Source organism: Pongo pygmaeus, chromosome 6 (assembly GCF_028885625.2).
Source record: "Pongo pygmaeus isolate AG05252 chromosome 6, NHGRI_mPonPyg2-v2.0_pri, whole genome shotgun sequence".
Taxonomy (NCBI): domain Eukaryota; kingdom Metazoa; phylum Chordata; class Mammalia; order Primates; family Hominidae; genus Pongo; species Pongo pygmaeus.
In genome coordinates, this window is record NC_072379.2 from 20,215,053 (window position 1) to 20,235,230 (window position 20,178).

The 20,178-nt window shown below is 42.3% G+C and overlaps 1 protein-coding gene across 5 annotated transcripts in view; it reads right to left on the reverse strand.

Moving 5' to 3' along the window:
- Positions 1–431: 431 nt before the first annotated feature.
- The window catches only part of LOC129040477 (S-adenosyl-L-methionine-dependent tRNA 4-demethylwyosine synthase TYW1), a 268,106-nt gene continuing 248,359 nt past the window's right edge, over positions 432–20,178 (reverse strand). For 4 of the 5 annotated variants that reach the window (XM_054495067.2, XM_063668309.1, XM_063668315.1 and 1 more), the window contains one exon: positions 432–1,638. In XM_054495067.2, the coding sequence (XP_054351042.1) occupies positions 1,417–1,638 (222 nt within the window). In that variant the 3' untranslated portion in view covers positions 432–1,416. Of the gene's footprint in view, positions 1,639–1,674; positions 2,247–20,178 lie in introns of those variants that run through there. The other variant, XM_063668310.1, reaches the window with a different exon arrangement.

Sequence of the window (20,178 nt, forward strand, 5' to 3'; positions counted from 1 at the left end):
AGGAGTTCGAGACCAGCCTGGCCAACATGGTAAAATCCCATCTCTACTAAAAATGCAAAAATTAGCCAGGCGTGGTGGTGCATGCCTGTAATCCCAGCTGTTCGGGAGGCTGAGGCAGGAGAATCGCTTGAACCTGGGAGGCAGAAGTGACAGTGAGCCAAGATTACACCACTGCACCCCAGCCTGGGTGACAGCGAGATTCTGTCTCAAAATAAATAAATAAATAAAAATAAAAAATAACTAAAAGAGTATAATTGGATTGGTTTTAGCACAAAGGATACATGTTCGTGGGGATGGAGACCCCATTCTCCATGATGTGATTATTACGCATTGCATGCTTGTATGAAAACATCCCATGTACCCCATATATACACCTAATATGTACCCACAATAATTAGAATAAAAATTTTAAAAAACTCATGCTGCAAGTCTTTACAAAAGATTATTTTATTAAGTCAATTTTTGCATAAAAGACTGTTAAAAGAACTTGCTAAATTGAAAACAATTTTGAGTATTTATGATCGTTCCAACTTGAAAACACCTGAACCTTAAAGAACAGATTGTGTAAAGCAGCGAGGACCACAAGAGTGAAAGAAGATGGAGACCCGCCGTCTGGTCGTGATATGAGAGGCCCGGACAGTGACCTCCTGAACAAAAAGAAATGATCCTCTTTAGTCCAAAGTGTGTTTGCGAGACTAATGACTCCATGCCCTCACATGGCCACTCCTCTTACAGCAGAGAGCTTCACTCCACTCCAGCCCCGGTAGTGCGGTCTGTGGTAATTTACATGGGAATGGGATGAGATCTAGTACAGTTTTAGATCCGATGCAATTTTGGGAAGGGTTGGTAATAAACCAAAACTCAATCTATGCAGTGTTTAAAAAATAATTGAGAGTTGTGACAACTTCGATTCTTTTCAGGAGGTGCTATCTTAAGATAGAAGAAAGGGATCAAGCTCTTATCTTAGAAGGCGCAGACACGGTTAGCTCAGGGTAGTGCAATTCAATGCTAAGTGGCTGCTCCATGAAATCCAAGGGCCCGGTAAGGGGAAGAGGCCCAGGGATTTCTTCCTTGTCTGACACTTTCGGGACTAGCATTCTGGCAGGTCTTACAAGTTATAATACAAAACTATCAGTTAAATTCTAATCACGATTGTGTAGTTCCTCCCCAAAATAATTTTCCTCTTAGAAGTAAAATCAGGAAAGGGGCTGAGTTCTGAAAAGAAACATCGGGGCTGTGGCCCAGGCCCTCCGAGTGTGAACGCTGTCCCCCATGTCTCCATGTTTACTGCCTTATCGTCTCCTTTGTATGAAAGTATAATTTACGTAATTCGTCCTTGGAGAATCACAGTGGTGTTCAAGAACCTTTTGAGGCCATCCAAGTTTTTGCCCTTCAGTACCTTGAAATCAGATAACCTCAACATCCAGAAATAGCCTTTGATTTGTTCTTTCTCTGATGTCTTGTGTCCTTGGGATCAAAGCCTCTTTCATTGGCACCAAATAATGCCCAGTGAGGAGTTCTGGCCATATAATCCTTTGCGCTGAACGTTTTTGATCCACTACTATCTTCATATTCCTGGATGAGCTCCTGGAAGCGGTTATAATCGATCCACGTCCACCATTCACCACCAATTTTAAACTGGAAAGAAAAAAATGTGTCAAGTCAGAAGTAAAAACATCCCTAGAAAAAAAAAATGAATGTTTTTAAAAATCATGAACAAGTCTGATCTTTTCTCCCTATCACATCAAAAAAACAAACATAAAAAAACCTCTTCCATGTTCCAGACATGACTTCCTATCAAAGCAAGATGCGCTACAATCACAGGAGAGCTTCCTTTCCCTTGGGCCTGCAGTTTTGCTGGGCCCGGAAGACAAGTCAAGTTTATCTCAAGCAGTCCCGCTGACACAGGGTTCAATGTTTCGGTGTTACCATGTGGCTGATTCAAACTCATTCTAATTCCTGCTGGTGCCGCTTTTGATCGGTTACAAATTTTCAAGGCTGTGTTAACAGCACCTCGTGGAATCCTTTCTAGACTCAACTTGGCTTGAGTTATCAGTGAAGGTTTCATCAATAACTTCTAATTCAAACATGCTAACTAAATGACTCAAACTAGCTTTTCTGGCCTAACGTGGATACAATATCTCATTAGTGGAAAGCCTGAAGAATTTCAATTCAGTAAGAGGGGATAATCCAATTTGTACTCTCTTAAGAAAATTGCTTCTCAAAAGTCACGGTGGAATAATGACCTGGAATGAAGAAAACAGAAAGAAAGTTGAAGAGGCTCGGAAGGAAATACTAATTGAACGGTGAAGGCTTTTAATTCAAAGCATTTGTTTGGCATTCATTTGTGTAAATGTATTAACTAATACACTGATACCTGACTCATAAACAGACAAGTACTTGTCATGCCACTGTCTTTTTTTGAGACGGAGTCTCGCTCTGTCGCCCAGGCTGGAGTGCAGTGGCATGATCACGGCTCACTGCAAGCTTTGCCTCCTGGGTTCATGCCATTCTCCTGCCTCAGCCTCCCGAGTAGCTGGAACTACAGGCACCCACCAGCACGCCCGGCTAATTTTTTGCATTTTTAGTAGAGACGGGGTTTCACTGTGTTAGCCAGGATGGTCTTGATCTCCTGACCTCATGATCTGCCCGCCTTGGCCTCCCAAAGTGCTGGGATTACAGGCGTGAGCCACCACACCCGGCCCATGCCACTGTCTTTTAAAAAACTTCGACTAATGGCCGGGCATGGTGGCTCATGCCTGTCATCCCAGCACTTTCAAAGGCCGAGGCAAGTGGATCACCTGAGGTCAGGAGTTCAAGACTAGCCTGGCCAACATAGTAAAACCCCATCTCTACTAAAAATACAAAAATCAGCTGGGCGTGGTGGTATGTGCCTGTAATCCCAGCTACTCAGGAGGCTGAGGGAGGAGAATCGCTTGAACCTGGGAGGTAGAGGTTGCAGTGAGCCGAGACTGTGCCACTGCACTCTAGCTTCAGTGACAAGAGTGAAACTCCATCTCAAAAATAAAAATAAGAAAACTCCGACTAACTAAATGAACTAAGGAACAATTTCCTGTTCTAGCCACAAAAAAAAAAAAAGAAAAAAGAAAATACATAGGTTCCTGAATTTGGAATATTAAAATATGTTGAATTTAAATGACATCTGATTTTTTACCCTCTAGCTAAGAGCTTTCTAGGGGGAAAATGCTGAATACGTGGAAAAGCTTAATTACTCTATGAATTAGAAGAAGTTTTCTTGTGATAAGACCATTCTTGGAAATGGTGCCTCAAGGGCCCTGTGAACTTTACAACCCAAGATGTAAAATTTCTATCTCACCATCATTTTCTCTCCCAAGACAGACTGTCCCTGAAGTGTTGTCTACTACTGTGGAAGCAATCACTGTCATTCCCAGGCACTGAGCCTCAAAATTGCAGAGTCAAAGGTGACCTCCTTTTCCCTGGCCCCTCACACCTCCATTGATTCTCCCTGGGCAGCGCTTCTGCCGCCGGTGGCATGACTTGGTCACGCAGGCCCTTCCTCTGATTCCAGCTGTGGCTTCTCTCAACTTCCCACAGCCGGCCTGAGACTGCGCCGACAGCAGAATTCATTCCTATGATCCTGAATGTGAACTCTGAGTATCAAATCTGCATCTCTTGGTGAGCTGTGGTCCTCTCACGTGATGCCCATGCTGTTTCCTCTGTCTAACTCACATGTCCTTCATCCTTTGCTCTGGGAAGTCTTCCTAAATCCTGTTAGTTCGGTTGCAGTGAGAGAGTTCCGTGTTAGACAGTTTCTGTCAGTTTTCTGGCCACAGGACCTCACTGTCCTGAACTTCCGCAGACACTATAATGGCCCCTGCAGTTTCCTCCTCCTGCATTCCACCCCACCAAGCCTGCTGGCTCTGTGAATATATGAACTTAACAACATATGCCGTCACCCAGGACATGCGAGGGCCCAGCCTTTCTTCCTCACCTCTTTTTTTTTTTTTTTTTTTTGAGACAGAGTCTCGCTCTGTCTCCCAGGCTGGAGTGCAGTGGTGCTATCTCGGCTCACTGCAAGTTCCGCCTCCTGGGTTCTCGCCATTCTCCTGCCTCAGCCTCCCAAGTAGCTGGGACTACAGGCGCCCACCACCACACCTGGCTAATTTTTTTTGTATTTTTAGTAGAAACGGTGTTTTACCGAGTTAGCCAAGATGGTCTCGATCTCCTGACCTCGTGATCCGCCCATCTCGGCCTCCCAAAGCGCTGGGATTACAGGCGTGAGCCACTGCACCCAGCCCTTCCTCACCTCTTAACAAAGCTAGAAGACCATACAAAGAATCAAAATTCCACCCATTCTACTGACATCTTGAGACATGACGGGATTTTGCTGCTACTGGCTCCATAGAATAGAAGGGACTGCTTCACTGTGTATCCATGATAGAGGCATGACACTCACCCTTGACCGAGCCTGGGGTGACTGACATAACATTAACATGTAATTCAACATGCATGGCAGTCAAATGAGGCCAAAAATGATGATCCATCCATCAACATGGGCCAACTGGGCCAACTATGGACTTGGCCCAGTTACATACATTTAGAAAATAATTATAATACAACATAGCATGTATAGTGAGTGAGGTTATGTACAAGGCACTTGGGGAGTACAGGGACAGGTGTGATAAATCACAGAAGCTTGGCCCTGTAGAGGAGTCTTTTTGGGGATCCCAGTGTTGCTTGCTGAAAGACAGAGATGACCATACTCTCTTCTTCCCTATTTGTGTCCCTTTGGTGTTTCGATTTCTAGGTCTGAAGTCTGACCCCTCTGGTTCATAATCCTGATGCTCCTTCACCCTCAAACTCTAACATGATCATTTGCCATGGATGTTCTAAGAGAGAGTAAAGGATTAGTTTGAGCAATACAATGGACTTAATTTTTTTTTTTAACCATACCTACAGTCAGAAATATACTTTATATCTCAATCTAGTACAAGCAAATATATATACACAGGCTGGAAATACAACTTTCACAAAACTGCAGGCAATGCATTTCATAAGAGAACTGCTGGCTGCAACTCACAAAACCAACTCCTCACTTCTAATGCAGTGTGAAAACTTCTGCACTAAAAGATCTGGTTTCTTTTGACTCTAAATCTCTACTCTGGTTTAAAATGGAAGAAATTTCAGTTGCACAGGTAGGACAACTGTAAGCTAAAATCTGACAACTGACTGCTCTGATTCCCAAAGTCTAAAAAAACTAACTGGAAGACCAAGTAAACGCAGGACAAAGTAGGAGTATTAGCTCAGGCTGCCGTAACAAAATGCCATAGTGTGGGGGGCTGAAACAACAGAAATTATTTTCTCACAGTTCTGGAGGCTGGAATTCCAAGGTTCTGGCTCTGTTTCTGGTGAGGGCTCTCTTCCTGTCTTGCAGGTGGCTGCCTTCTTGCTCTGTCCCACATGGCCTTTTCTTGGTACATGTACATGGAGAGTGAGCAAGTGACTTGAGCCCTCTCATGTCTCTTCTTCTTCCTTTTTTTTTTTTTAAGAGCTAGGTTCTCACTCTGTCACCCAGGCTGGAGTGCAGTGGTGCAACTATTGCACACTGCAGCCTCAATCTTATGGGCTCAAACCATCCTCCCACCTCAGCCTCCTGCGTAGCTGAGACTACAGGTACATGTCACTATGCCCAGCTAATTTTTAAATTTTCTGTAGAGAAAGGGTCTAGCTATTTTGCCCAGGCTGCTCTTGAACTCCTGGCCTCAAGTGATTCTCCCACCTTGATCTCCCAAAATGCTAAGATCACAGGCGTGAGCCACCGCACCCAGCCCTGATGTCTCTTCTTATAAAGACACTGATCCTATCAGATCAGGGCTTACCCTTATAACCTCATTTAATCCCAGTTGCTTCCTTTGAAACCCCATCTCCAAATATAGCCACACTGGGAGTTAGGACCTCAACCTATGAATTTGGGAGGGGGAGGGGGGCCACAAACATTCAGTCCTTAAGAGTAAGTTATTCTGAAATGACCAGAGCCACTAGACCCAAAAGACAAAACTGAACCACATTTGCCGCCTCTCAGGGCAATCTGAGACGAATCATACTGATTAATCACAGCTCAGAAAAAATCAAAGCATTCCATGTAAAAGGCAGAAGCTGAAAGAGCAAAATTTGGTATGACTGACACACAAACAGCACTGAGAGACAGCTGCATAAACAGAGGCATGAAACCCCAAATCGTAAAATCTGAGGTTAAGTATCCTGAGACACGAGGTCACCCTGCTAAAAGAATCCCTCGAATCCAACAGTAAGGGAAGAATGGAATCTATGCAGAATTACAAATAAACTCAAAAGGTCATAAATGATCTTAAAAACACACAAGCGCAATAAGGTACAGCCTGACTTAATAAAGCCAGGCTGCTAAGGGTCTGTGGCCTTGCTGGCTAGATGAGGCAATGCAGGCTCCCACTCTCTGCAAGAATCAAACTGCTGTACAAAGGGCCTCGTTCTCCTTATGTTCTCATCTTTCACATAGGGAGAATTTCATCACTAAACAATAATAATGGCATAGGTTCTCTGTTAGTGTAAATGTTTAAAAAGATTCTATTAAAGATGGTAGATTAAACGCATGCATTTACTATTACTTCCTCTTGAAACCCCACTAAAATGACAGTAAGAACATTTTAAAAAGATATATAACATAAAAATAAAGCTATCAGGAGAGGAGAAAACAGTATTGGACTTTTAGAAGCTGAAAAGATGATGGGTGAGCAAACAGGTTTAGCAGACCCAAGAGAGCTGAATCCTAAGCTAGCAAATAGAGAAATCCAAGATTCAGCTCAAATTATGCTTTAGAATTCCTCAAAGGCTCAGAAACTGGCTGCACCAGTTCTCCCCCACAGGAAGCATGGATTGAGGAGGTACCAAACCCACCCTCCACCAAAAACACAAAGGCAGGTTTATATTCTGTTTAAGACATGATTAGAATCTCAAGTTCCTGACCCCCCTGCACATATTCACAGCTGAGCACCTGCCCACTCCATGCCCTGACAGATGCTTGGAGGTTTCTTCTCAGAAGACAATTCAGAAAGGATCTATGGTCTGTGGGACAGCAGGTATAGCTGAGAGCAGGGCTGCCATAATAAAACTATTCCCTTTCCTGTTTCTGGACCACCAGGGACCACTGCAAGCTGCAGAAAATGAGAAGACAAGACCCTACTGACCAGCCCAAGAAGACAGATGACAAGATACTGAGGTTGGGATTCCCTAAGGAAATGATCCGGCAGATCACTCCAAGATAGAGTCAAGCCCGTACCATTAGGGTGCTCTTTATTTTTTATTATTATTTTTAATTATTTATTTTTGAGACGGAGTCATGCTCTGTCGCCCAGGCTGGAGTGCAGTGACACAATCTCGGCTTCACTGCAACCTCCGCCTCTCGGGTTAAAGCGATTCTCCTGCCTCAGCCTCCTGAGTAGCTGGGATTACAGGCGTGCACCACCATGCCTGGCTAATTTTTGTATTTTTTGAAGAGATGGGGTTGCACCATGTTGGCCAAGCTGGTCTTTAGTCTCCCACTCTCAAACACAAGCATATAACCTATGACCATCAGCCACCTCAGAAAAACTTCTAACATGATAGAGGGATAAAAATAAACAAAAAGAGGCTGGGAGCAGTGGCTGGGTGAGGACACTCTGTCACCCAGGCTGGAGTGCGATGGCGTGATCTCAGCTCACTGCAACCTCTACAACCCCAGTACAAGAGATTCTCCTGTCTCAGCCTCCAGGGTAGCTGGGACTACAGGCATGTGCCACCACGCCTGGCTAATTTTTTGTATTTTTAGTAGAGATGGGGTTTCACCATGTTAGCCAGGCTGGTCTTGAACTCCTGACATCAGGTGATTTGCCCGCCTTGGCCTCCCAAAGTGCTGGGATAAGAGGCGTGAGCCACTGCACCTGGCAGAAAAGATTTTTTTTTTTTTTTTTAATATTAAAGAACTAGTCCATAAGACCCAATTTAAAACTTTTCTTTTTAGTAGTTCTAGACAGAAAGGAGAAAAAAAAAATAGAAGAGAGGATATATTCATTGAAATAATTCTGGAAATGTTAAGAAGTGAAGGACACGAGTTTCCACATTAAAGGTGTCTACAACGGATAAAACCAGACACACTGTCTGAGGCACATTACAGTGAAATTTCAAAACAATGGAGACAAAGAGAAAATCTAATGAGAAAAACATGGTCATACACAGAGGATTAAGAATCTGAATACCTTTTGAGTTCTCAATTACTGCAAGGAAAGCTGAAAGACAGTAGGTCCAACCTCAAAGGGGGAATAGTTTCCAGCCAAGAATTCTATATCCAAATCAAATGCGTAGGGAGAATGAAAACACGTTTAGACAGTAAAGGTCTCAAAAAGTTGTACTTTTTACATACTAGTTTCTTAGGAATCTCCTAGAAGTTGCGTTTCCTGTGAAAGAAGGAGTAACTTTAGGAAACACGGGATCCTAGAGACATTTCACTCAAGACAGAGCTGGTGATCCCAGGATAACAGCTGTGAACTAGGTGGTAGAGAGTGAACTGTCCAAGGTAGGTGGGTAAGTAAGTGTCCTGCGGAGACTTCTTCAAAAAGATGAACCTGATAGCAAATCCAACGCATCTGAAAGTCTGAGAGGCAATATATTTGAGATGGCAGAGAGTTTGAGAGTTGTTAGCAAAAGAACACAGAAATCTAGATGAAGAAAATAATAAAAGTTAACCAAAGGTGGCACTGGAAACAAATAGCAATTGCAGGAGATGGCATGGCTTGGCTGTGAACAGTGTTCACATGGTTATAATAATGCAAAAAAACAATCATCTAAATAAAAATCTGGTATGTGTATGTTAGGAGGGTGGGGGAATGGGAAAGGATGTTCCAGGAGAAGGTAGAAGCAAGCTCGAGCCTCATCTTCCATGGTACACAGTAAAGAGATAATAAGCGGCCAGGCATGGTGGCTCACACCTGTAATCCCAGCAGTTTGGGAGGCCGAGGTGGGTGGATCATTTGAGGTCAGGAGTTCAAGACCAGCCTGGCCAACAAGGTGAAACCCCATCTCTACTAAAAATACAAAAACTGGCACCCTCCTGCAGTCCCAGCTACTCGGGAGGCTGAAGCAGGAGAACTGGTTGAACCCGGGAGGTGGAGGTTGCAGTGAGCCAAGATCGCGCCACTGCACTCCAACCTGGGGGGACAGAGCAAGACTCCGCCTCAAAAAAGAAAAAAAAAGAAAAGAAAAGAAAAGAGATAATAAGCAAAATGGCAGGTTGGGGGTGCAGGGGCGAGCAGCAATATAAGTATGCTATTTAGAGATACGGAGATAAATACCAAATGAATCACCTAGAAAATCTGAAAGTGGTTGTTGCTTGAGAGGGGGAAATGGAGGTGTGTTTGTGTTTGAGGAGGGTACAAGGAACTGCTGTTTTTCGTTTTTGTTTTGTTTTTTAATAAACTTGGACTTTTTAACTGTCCACGTAGAATTTTGACAAAACTAAAAATAAGGTTTAAAATAGTGGTGACTGTATTCATCCAAGAAAGGAAAAAGCACATCAACAACCTCAGCCAAAAAATGTAGGGCAGAGGAAAGGAGAGGACTGGCAGGCAAACAGTAGTGACAAATCCTTGTGAAGTGTCCTACTGGGTACTAGGTGCTATGTTTGGTTCTCTATCTTGTGTAATCCACATAATAAACATGTTGTAGTCACATTCCTATCTTTAGAATGAGAGCAAAAGTCCAAAAAAAGCTAAGTGATAGATGTGCTTAGGCCATATCCTCAGGAAGTAGAAGGGCCAAGATTCAAATTGGAGGGTGTTAAAGAGACCGTGGCCATTACACGATCCCATGCTACTGGTAGCTTTCAAACTGGAAAATGACAGAACTAATAGTCATGTCTGTCAAATATTTCTCAAGGAAACTGCAAAGAGAGGCTTTTTGTTTTGTTTTGTTTTAGAGACAGGGTCTTCCTCTGTCGCCCAGACTGGAATGCAGTGGTGCAATCATAGTTCACTGCAGCCTCAACTTCTTCAGCTCAAGGATCCTCCCTCCTCAGTCTCTGGAAGAGCTGGGACTACAGTGCATGCCACCATATCCAGCTAATGTTTTAATGTTTTGTAGAGAGACAGTCTTGCTATGCAGCCCAGGATGGTCTTGAATTCCAGGGCTCAAGCAATTCTCCCATTTCAGCCTCTTAAAATGCTGGGAATACAGGTGTGAGCCACCTCACCTGGCCAGAGCATTGTTTTTTTGTTTGTTTTATTTTGTTTTACCCCTGGACTTATTTGTGTGCAATATCCCTAAGTTAACTCCCTTTAACTTATCTAAAACTTACAGAAAACAGTGTATATTACAATTTTTTTTTTTTTTGAGATGGAGTCTCACTCTGTTGCCCAGGCTAGAGTGCAGTGGCACAATCTTGGCTCACTGAAACCTCTGCCTCCCAGGTTCAAGAGATTCTCCTGTCTCAGCCTCCCGAGTAGCTGGGATTACAGGCATGCCCCATCACACCCAGCTAATTTTTGCATTTTTAGTAGAGATGGGGTTTCGCCATGTTGGCCTGGCTGGTCTCGAACTCCTGACCTCAGGTGATCCGCCCACCTCAGCCTCCCAAAGTGCTAGGATTACAGGCGTGAGCCACTGCACCCGGCCTATATTCCAAATTCTTAAGGTACTTCAACTTCTCTTGACATTCAGTCTAAACAATAAGTGCACTGAAAAGCCTACTGTCTGTTAATTATTTCTCTACTCAAGTACAGCACAAGAGGCCTTAGGCAAACGAGGGGAGCCGAAAGCTTTTTATGCACACCTCTAAAGTCAGTGTGCTCTGCCTTTGATTTGTTTGATTTTATTTACAAGCTTCCATCCCTTCTCAGAAAATAATAACCAAAAAAATAAAACTGCCACAGTGAAGGATATTCTCCTCCCACTACATGAACTAGTTCCTAACAGTTACAGGCAAGAGGTTGCAGATGAAGAACTGACTTCCCATCGGTTTCCCTTGTAACTTCTCCATAGACTCATCTATACGGGAGATCCAGTCACCTCAAACTCAAAATGTCACAAAGAAAAAATCTGTATCATTCGACTGGCCCCCAGCCACTGTCTCAAACCAGGTTCTGCTGAAAGTTGTTCTAGCTTTTGTTATAAATACTGCAGAGTCACTGAAAAAGTTCTAATCATACAAAGGTCTCATAGTTCTACACATTCAAGAGTTGAAATAAGAAGGAAATCTTATATATGAGCTGAAAAAAGAGTACCCCACAAGCTATTTATTAGCATCAACATTGGAGGTGGTTTGTATGACTATTCCTCCACGTAACACTATACCATTCTTTATTTAAAAAGCAAATGGTCAGAATCCTTAGGAAAAAGCCTTTATTAAGAAACTGCTTGATACGGTTTGGCTGTGTCTCCACCCAAATCCCATCTTGAATTGCAGTTCCCACAATTCCCATGTGTTGTGGGAGGGGCTAGGTGGGAGGTCATTGAATCATGGGGGTGGGCCTTTCCTGTGCTATTCCGGAGATAGTGAATAAATCTCACAAGATCTGATGGTTTTATGAAGGGGAGTTTCCCTGCACAAGTTCTCTTCTCTTGTCTGCCTCCATGTGAGACGTGCCTTTCACCTTCTGCCATGATTGTGATGCCACCCAGCCACGTGAACTGTGAGTCCATTAAACCTTTTTTTCTTATAAATTACCCAATCTCGGGTATGTCTTTATCAGCAGCGTGAGAAAAGACTAATACACTGCTATAGGCAAGGCACAATTCTAGATGCTTTTTATACTTCACTTCATTTAGCCGTCACAATCACCCCAGAAAACAGAGCTACTCCCATATTGCAGTTCAGAATGAGAAATGGTGAAACGAGGATTGGAAAACACATTCACCAGTGCAAAGTTCAGGGGCCCCCAAGACCACCTCCAAATTTAACAGTTCACTAGAAGGACCCACAGAACTCTCTGACAGCTGTTATATTCATGTATGTTTTATTATAGCATAAGGACACACATTAACGCTAACGGAGGGAACAGGCACATGGGACCGAGTCTAGGAGAATTCCATGCTTGGAGCTTCCAGTTGTCCTATCGCAGAGGGGTTATAGACAGAGCTGACTTCTCCCAGCATGGATGTATGATGATATGCACAGAGTGCTGCCAACCTTGGAAATGCACCTGAGTCTTGGTGCCCAAAGATTTTACTGTGGCTCAGTCACCTAGACACGGTTGACTGCTACATGTCTGACCTTAATTTCCAGCCCCTCCAGAGGTTGAGCCAATAACTGCATGGCCCAAAGCCCCAACCATATGAAATCATTTGGTTGGCAGAGAATATCTGGTGTGGGGGCTGGGCTTGGTGGCTAACTCCTGTAATCCCAGCACTTTCGGCAGCTGAGGTGGGAGGATCACCTGAGGTCAGGAGTTTGAGACCAGCCTGGCCAACATGGTGAAACCCCATCTCTACTAAAAATACAAAAATTAGCCGGGTGTGGTGGTGCATGCCTGTAATCCCAGCTATGTAGGAGGCTGAGGCAGGAGAATCACTTGAACCTGGGAGGCGGAGGTTGCTGTGAGCAGAGATCGTGCCACTGCATTCCAGCATGGGCAACAGAGTGAGACGTCCATCTCAAAAAAAATAATAATAATAATAGAATATCTGGTGTGGCCTAAGGCCTACAAATAAACGAAGGTACTCTTATCAGGCAGGACATTCCAAGGGCTTAGAGGTCACCCCCTGGAAGCTGAGGGCAAAGGTCAGCCCTTTGTTTGGGTAAAATTCATCTATCTGCACAATCAGCATTTCAAAGGCCATATATAATAGACAAAACAGAATAAAACAAAAATAAAAAAGAACACTAATGCAAAACGAATCATTCATATTATTTTCATTTCTACACTCAAGGGCTTTTATGTGATCTTAGTGTCAATTATTATTTTCTAAATGGGTCTTCCAAACATGCAATCATACTTACAAGCCACACAGCAGGGGAAGTACTGATGAAGGAAGAGAGGCTACCGGACCTTCTCACAACTCAAAATTAATGTTAACTGTGTGGGAGTAGAGGAAGTCCAGGGGTCGTCTGAGGGAGAAGTGATTTTGGAATACTGAGGGGTGAATTTTAGACTACAAAAAAAGAGTGTTACTGAAACCACCCAGTGGGTTCACCTTGCCCACTGCCTAGACCGAGCCAATTAATCAAGACAGGGGAACTGCAATGGAGAAAGAGTAATTCACACACAGCCAGCTGTGCGGGAGACCGGAGTTTTATGATTATTCAAATCGGTGTCCCTGAGCATTCAGGGAGCAGAGTTTTTAAGGACAACTTGGTGGGTGGGGGGAAGCCAGTGAGCCAGGAGTGCTGATTGGTCAGAGATGACATCATTGGGAACTGAAGATGTCCTCTTGAGCTGAGTCAGTTCCTAGGTGGGGGCCACAAGATCAGATGAGCCAGTTTATCGAGCTGGGTGGTGCCAGCTGATCCATCAAGTGCAAGTCTGCAAAATTTCTCAAGCACTGATCTTAGGGGCAGTTTAGGGAGGGTCAGAATCTTGTAGCCTCCAGCTGCATGACTCCTAAACACTAATTTCTAATCGTGTGGCTAATTTCTTAGTCCTACAAAGGCCATCGGGTCCCTAGCAAGAAGGAGGTTTGTTTTAGGAAAGGGCTATTATCATCTTTGTTTTAAATTATAAACTATAAACTAAATTCCTCCCAAAGTTAGTTCAGTCTACACCCAAGAATGAAGAAGGGCAGCTTGGAGGTTAGAAGCAAGATGGAGTTGGTTAGGTGAGCTCTCTTTCATTGTCTCAGTCATAATTTTGCAATGGTGATTTCATTACAGTGGTATCTTTTGAACTTCCCAGATTCACCAAAATTTGTTCTTGCTGGTTGTAGCTATAACTGTATAGTTTCTTCTTTGGGTAAGAAGAGGCAGAAATCACAAGGGCAGACTTGTGATTGCCTGCAATAGTGGAATGCTGAGAGCTGTTGCCACCTTCTTCTGAGTTTACTGGTAATAAGTAGGATCATATGGTAACAGTCGCCCGTGGAACCGTTTTCACAGACAAAACTATAACCATAAGATTACATTCTTGACATATCCAAGTGCAATTCTAAAAGTTTATCTGGAAATTCATTTTCTGAAGTTTCAATCTTAATCTCCCATTTTGTTGGAGTGGAGCTAAATCCTCTGAGCAGTGTTACCAAAATGCCAATTTCTTCTGATATTTCTCTAAAAGCAACTGCTGCTGGGAGCAATCAGGCCTCTGATGAGGGTGAGTTCCACATGTACCACAGTCACTAGGTTTTGCTAAGAGAACACTGTGCAAAACCTAAATGGAGCTACGCAAGTCTCTTCTTATTCCAAGATGGGAGGGTGTGAGGGAGGTGATAGCTCTTCTTCCCCTCCCTTTACAGACTACAAGTTTTATTATCTCCAAGAAGGAGGTCCCTGTGATCAGTGCCTAATTATCTACAGGGTCTTAATTATGGCCAGACTCTCAGAGCTAATGATCATGGAGATCAAGGAGACTGCTGTTGGCTGTGCTGGGACAGGGACTCTGTCTCCTGTTTCCAAAGGACATTTCACCTTCCCTACCTTGTCTGTACAATGTACTTGTTCAAAGTAGTCTTTGTATTTGGAAACACTTGGGATTGAATTCTAGTTGTGTCCTATTTGCCCTTGGACAAGACTTGTACTTTTTTTTTTTTTTTTTGAGACAGAGTCTTGCTCTGTCATCCAGGCTGGAGTACAGTGGTGCAATCTCGGCTCACTGCAACCTCTGCCTCCTGGGTTCAAGTTATTTTCCTGCCTCAGCCTCCCAAGTAGCTAGGATTACAGGCAAGTGCCACCATGCCCACCTAATTTTTATATTTTCAGTAAAGATGGGGTTTTGCCATGTTGGCCAGGCTGGTCTTGAACCCCTGACCTCAGGTGATCCACCCGCCTCAGTCTCCCAAAGTGCTGCGATTACAGGCGTGAGCCACTGCATCCAGCTAGACTTGTACTCTTTTAAGCCTCAGTTTCCTTCTTTGGAATATGAGAAAAAATAGTATCTATGATCCAATAGACTTTTGTAAGGATTAAATGAGTTATGGCATGTGTAGTGCTTACCACGGTAACCTTAATAAATGTTACTGGTGCTGAATTTATCAGCAGACTCCAAAACTAAGGAATGACGCCAGACATTTTCTTCGTGGTGATGAAAGACATTAGAAGATAATGAAATAATTATGTTGGAAGGCAATAGAGGACTATCTTCAAAGTGCTAATAGGAAATACCTCGATTTAGAGTTTCTACTCTGATGATCTATTATTCAAGAAAGTGAAATAAAGATGTTTTGGGGAGAAAAAAGAAGGCTAAGTTTACCACTGAGTTCAGTAAGAAGGAAACTGTGCCAGCAGGAACAGCTGGGAGTGCCAAAAACAAAGGTGAATTGAGAAAGTGGTATGTATGAGGACACATCTAAACAAGTATCGGCCAGGCATGGTGGCTCATGCCTGTAATCCCAGAATGTTGGGAGGCCAAGGCAGGCAGATCACTTGAGGTCAGGAGTTCAAGACCAGCCTGACCAACATGGTGAAACCCCATCTCTACTAAAAATACAAAATTAGCCAGGTGTGGTGGTGTACACCTGTAATCTTGGCTACTCGGGAGGCTGAGGCAGGAGAATCACTTGAACCCGGGAGGCAGAGGTTGCAGTGAGCCGAGATCATGCCATTGCACTCCAGCCTGGGCAACCAGAGTGAAACTCTGTCTCAACAATAAATAAATAAACAAACAAGTATCAACTTGTTTAAAAGGAAACTTGTAGGAAAAAGCACAGGAAGTCCTTGTGTTGTGCTGAAGGAGAATAGCAAAGTTAATTTACTCCAGAATTCAACTAAGTACGAACTTAAAAAATATCCAGGTAGAGGATTCTGGGAAGATGCTGGAGTAGAAAGCACTAGGAATACTTTACCCCACCCAGACAAAAATTACGCTGGCAGAATTTGTCTGATGTAACTATTTTGGAACTCTGGAGTCTATTGAAGGCTTGTAACATTCAGGGGAAGGCTTGACAGTAAATTGCAGTTATTTTCAGTCAATCTCCGCTCTTAGCTCCAAAGCCGCTACCAGTCCCGGACGACTCAGCCTCATAGCAGGCAGCTGTGTACATGTTATGGGAGCAGCTTGCATGCAGCTTCTAAGAGCCAGGATAGGCAATAAGAACACTGTCTTCAAAATGTTAAGGATCTGTGTTCTTGTCATGGAAGGGCGGAATAGAGGCAGCCAGTCAGGGTGCCAAGCCCCTCCTCGTCTAGCTTAAGTGACTCCCTGGGAACTTCAAGGGCCAGTGCTTCCCCCATCCCTACTCTTTCACTTTTCTCTTTCCCACCTTTGGGAGATGTATATTAAAGACTAAGACATTAAAAAATAAACATATTTATAGGGAAATTATAGTTACCGTGGATGCCCAGGGAAAGGTACAGTCTTCAAAGAGAACTGAAAAGACTTTAAGTTCATACCTCGGGCTGATCCTTGGCACAGAGACAGCCTTCAAAAATCAAACAAAACAAAACAAAACAAAACAAAACTCCAGAAAACACTGAGAGGCAAAGAATCTGATTCCCACGGTGGCCACATGATAAGATACAAATGTCCAGTTTTCAACGATAAAATCACAAGGCACACAAAGAAACAGTGAAGTATGGCCCATCCAAAAGAAAACTACAAATCCAACAGAAACTGATCCTGAGAAAGGGTAGATGGCAGATCCACTAGAAACAGACTTTAAAACAGTGATCTTAAAGATGCTCGAAAAACTACAGGAATATGTGGGAAAAGTCAAGAAAAGGATATATGAACAAAATAGAAATATTGATAGGCATAGAAAACCTAAAAAGAAACCAAAAAGAAATTCTGGAACTAAAAAGTATAATAACTGAAATGAAAAATTCATTAGAAGAATTCAAAGGCATATTTCTACAGGCAGAAGGATTAGTGAACTTGAAAACAGGACAATGGAAATGATCACATCTGAATAACAGAAAAAAAAAAAAAAGAAGAAAAGTGAACAGAGATTAAGGGACCATGAACACCATCAAGTGAACTGACATTTGCACGTGACAATCTCAGAAGGAGAGAGACAGAAGATGTCAGAGAGAATGCTTGAAGAAATAATGGTCAAAATTTTCCCTAAATTTAATGAAAGACATAAATATAAACACTGAAGAAGTTCAAGGAACTCCAAGGATAATGAACTAAAAAAGACACACACCAAGACACATTATAATCAAACTGTCAAAAGTCAAAGACAGAGAATCTTGAAAGCAGCAAGAGAGCAGTGACTTGTCATACACACAGCGGATACTTAATAAGGTCATAGAAGATTCCTAATCAGACATTTTGGAGGTCAGAAGGCTAATATGTTTAAAGTGCTAAAAGAAAAACATGTCAACCAGGAATCCTATACTGGCAAAACATGAGGAAGGAAATAAGACATTTCCAAATAAACAAAAGCTGAGGGAGTTCATCACTCTACTAGATCTGCCCTGTAAGAAATGCTAAACGGAGTCCTGCAGGTTGAAATGAAAGGACACTAGACAGTAATTTGAAGCTGCATGAAGAAGTAAAGATCATAGTAAAGGTAAATACATGGGCAAATATAAAATTGATTGTTATAGCTTTGCTTTGTAACTCTATGTTTTTTTTTTCTTTTCTTTTTATTTTTTTGAGATGGAGTCTCGCTCTGTTGCCCAGACTGGAGTGTAGTGGTGCGATCTCAGCTCACTGCAACTTCCACCTCCCAGGTTCAAGCAATTCTCGTGCCTCAGCCTCCCAAGTAGCTGGGATTACAGGCACCCACCACAATGCCTGGACAATTTTTGCATTTTTAGTAGAGACTAGAGATGGGGTTTTGCCATTTAGCCAGGCTGGTCTCGAACTCCTGACCTCAGATGATCCGCCCACCTCGGCCTCCCAAAGTGCTGGGATTATAGGCGTGAGCCACCACACCCAGCCTCTATGTTTTGTTTTCTACGTTAACACACTAACGTGTTAAAAAAAAAAAAAAAGACAAGTATTAGTTTATGTTTTGGGGCACACAATGTATCAAAAAGGTGTTATTTTGTGACATCAACAACTGAAATGGGTGGGGAGAGAGGTGTAAAGGAACATAGTTTTTGTATGCTGTTGAAGTTAGGCTGGTATAAATTAAAATTAGAGTATTAAAACTTTAGAATGTTAAATGCAATGGCCATTGTAAGCACAAGGAGAATAGCTACAGCATCTACACAAAAGGAAATGAAAAGGTAATTTAAATGTTTCACTGCAAAGAATCAACTCAACACAAAAGAAGACAGCATTCAGAAAATGAGACAAAAAAGCTGTAAGGCATATGAGAAATAACAAAATGACAGAAGTAAATCCCTCCATATCAGTCATTACTTTCGATGCATATTAATTAAACCCTCCCATCCAAAGACAGAGATTGGTAGAATAAACAAAAAGATACGATCCCATTCTATGCTATCTACAATAGATTCGCTTTGGACCCAAAGATACAAGTGGATTGAAAGGGAAAGGATGGAAAAAGGTATTCCATGCAAAGAGTAACCCAAAGACAGCAGGAGCGGCTCTACTAATATCAAAAGAAAATAAGACTTTGAATCAAACAGGTTATGAAACAAAGAAAAATATTACATATTGATAAAAGGTTCAACAGAGCAAGAACATACAACTATTATAAACATTTAGGCACCTCATAACAGATAATCAACATATACAAAGCAGATATTGATATAATTGAAAGAAGAAATGACAATTCTACAATACTCAGAGACTTCAATACCTCATTCTCATTCATGGATACAACAACCAGAGAAAGATAAGCAAGAAAATAAAGCACTTGGCCGGGCACAGTGGCTCACACCTGTAATCCCAGCACTTTGGAAGGCCGAGGCAGGTGGATCACCTGAAGTCCTGAGTTCGAGACCAGCCTGACCAACGTGACCAGCCTGACCAACCCCGTCTCTACTAAAAATACAAAATTAGCTGGGCATAGTGGTACATGCTTGTAATCCCAGCTACTCGGGAGGCTGAGGCAGAAGAATCGCTTGAACCTGTGAGGTGGAGGTTGCGGTGAGCCAAGATTGCGCCACTGCACTCCAGCCTGGGCAACAAGAACTCCGTCTCAAAAAAAAAAAAAAAGAAAGAAAGAAAGAAAAAAAGAAAATAAAGCCCTTGAGCACAATAAGCCAACTAGATTTAACAGGCACACAGAACACTGTACCTAACAACAACAGAATACACATCCTTCCTAAGTACACATGGGACATTTTCCAGGAAAGGCCATAATTTAGGCTACCAGTTAGGCCTAGATTCAAAAACATAGATATCACACAAATCATATTCTCCAAGAACAATGGGATGAAGATAAAAATCAATAAATGAATGAAACTAAAAAATTCACAAATTTGTAGAGATTAAGCAACACACCCCTAAATATTACCAATGGATCACAGAAGAAATCACAAGGAAAATTAGAAAATGCTTACAGACTAATGAAAATGAAACCACCACATATCAAAACGTATGGGACACAGTGAAAACAATGCTAAGGTAAAAACTTATAGCTATAAACACTGATTTTTAAAAAAGAAGACCTCAAATCAACAACCTAACTTCAAAACTTCAGGAACTAAAAACAGGACAAACTGAACCAAAAGCTAGCAGAAGGAAATAATAAAGATTAGAGCAGAGATCAACAAAATAGAGAATAGAAAAAAAAAAAAAAAAAAACCCCACAAAACCCAAAGCTGGTTCTTTTAAAAGATCAACAAAATTGACAAACCTTTAGCTGGATGAATTTTTAACAAGAGAGAAATAAGACTCGAATTACCAAAATCAGAAATGATTTTGCTACCAATTCTACATTAAAAAAAAACAAACTGTAAGACTGTACTATAAACAATGGTATGCCAACAAATGGATAACCTAGATGAAATAGACAAATTCCTAGAAACATGAAATCTACCAAGACTAAGTCACAAAGAAATGGAAAAACTGATTAGACTCATAACTATTACGGAGATTAAATCAGTAATTTAAGATCTCCCTACGAAGAACAGCCCTGGACCTGATGGCTTCACTTGTGAATTCTACAAAACATTTAAAAGAGAAC